Source organism: Carlito syrichta, unplaced genomic scaffold (assembly GCF_000164805.1).
Source record: "Carlito syrichta isolate Samal-C Ts95f unplaced genomic scaffold, Tarsius_syrichta-2.0.1 Scaffold307691, whole genome shotgun sequence".
NCBI lineage: Eukaryota > Metazoa > Chordata > Mammalia > Primates > Tarsiidae > Carlito > Carlito syrichta.
The window spans coordinates 574,943-576,464 of record NW_007251787.1 but is presented as its reverse complement, the minus strand read 5'-3'; the positions used below and the strand labels follow the sequence as shown (position 1 = coordinate 576,464).

At 42.6% G+C, this 1,522-nt stretch overlaps 1 protein-coding gene across 1 annotated transcript; it reads left to right on the top strand.

The window, feature by feature from the left end:
- Positions 1–268: 268 nt before the first annotated feature.
- Positions 269–1,210, top strand: LOC103266954 (olfactory receptor 10J1-like). Its single transcript, XM_021715797.1, has one exon. It carries the CDS (start codon positions 269–271, stop codon positions 1,208–1,210), a length of 942 nt encoding a protein of 313 aa, XP_021571472.1.
- Positions 1,211–1,522: the final 312 nt, after the last annotated feature.

Here is a 1,522-nt window from a genome sequence, read left to right as displayed (position 1 = left end):
TTTCAAAATTTCCCCAGGTGTCTTTCCTTCTATTCTATCCTGTTCCTGTTTATTCTTCCATACACTTATACATCAATTGCCATGCATGAAATTATTTCCTGATTGTGTTTTTCTATTTTTATCTATAGGTGAACAGTAGCCCCCATTAACTTGACATTCATCCAGGAACAGAATCCTTATCGTCTTCTTCTAGGTTTCCCTTGCTCATAACATTGGGCACTGATGTGTTCTGACTGATTGACTTACGTCTCCATTTTTTCAGTCTGGAATGTATTCATTGAAGAGAGAGAACCACACAGTGGTGAGTGAGTTTGTTTTCCAGGGTTTCTCCAGCTTTCATGAACACAAGCTCACTCTCTTTGTGGTATTTTTTACCTTGTACCTTTTAACCCTGGCTGGCAATGTCATCATTGTGATCATTATTAGCATTGATCATCACCTTCACACCCCCATGTACTTCTTTCTTAGCATGCTTTCTACTTCAGAGACTGTGTACACTTTAGTCATTGTACCACAGATGCTCTCCAGCCTCGTAAGTCTAAGCCAACCCATCTCGTTAGCTGGCTGTGCCACCCAGATGTTCTTTTTTATCACCTTGGCCATCAACAACTGCTTTCTTCTCACAGCAATGGGGTATGATCGTTATGTAGCTATCTGCAACCCCTTGAGGTACACAGTCATCATGAACAAGAGACTGTGCGCCCAGCTTGTAGGTGGGGCCTGCAGCATTGGGCTGTTTGTGGCCATAATTCAGATTTCTTCTGTGTTCAGGATGCCTTTTTGTAATAGAGAGGTGGCTCATTATTTCTGTGACATTCGCCCAGTTATGAAACTCTCCTGTGCTGATACGACTTTACATGACATAATTAATTTTGTTATTAGCTCCCTTGTTATTGTGGTACCCATGGGTTTGGTCTTCATCTCCTACATTCTCATCATCTCCACTATCCTCACGATCGCCTCTGCTGAGGGCCGGAAGAAGACTTTTGCTACTTGCGCCTCCCATCTTACTGTGGTCGTCATCCACTATGGTTGTGCCTCCATTGCCTACCTCAAGCCCAAGTCAGAGAACACCAGAGATCAGGACCAGCTGATTTCAGTGACTTACACTGTTTTTACTCCACTCCTTAATCCCATTGTCTATACTTTGAGGAACAAGGAGGTCAAGGATGCCTTTCACCGTGCTATCGGCAAAAACACTCTTGCCTAGAATCTTTGGCAGTTTGACATATAATCTGTCAGAGTCTGGGGATTTTGTGAGCTCAAGAAAATTGGATCCTATCATTCAACTTTTACCCAGAGAAAGTGGCAAAATTTGGTGCTGAGTCACCCCCAACTTGACTCTTGTTTTTACCATCATTCTCCTATACCTCCTACTAATTTCATAGGTTACTATCAGGTGAATGGTCAGATGCTGTTCTCAGGTGGAAAACTGATAGGGAATCATAAGCAAAGTGCAGCTGATTGTTATCAGTTTGTTGATGACAGGAAAGTGGGCTGCATGATACCTATTTGAAGTAAC

Excerpts from the sequence above, each read along its gene's own strand:
- LOC103266954 (XM_021715797.1), top strand. The coding sequence starts at position 269 with ATGTATTCATTGAAGAGAGAGAACCACACAGTGGTGAGTGAGTTTGTT.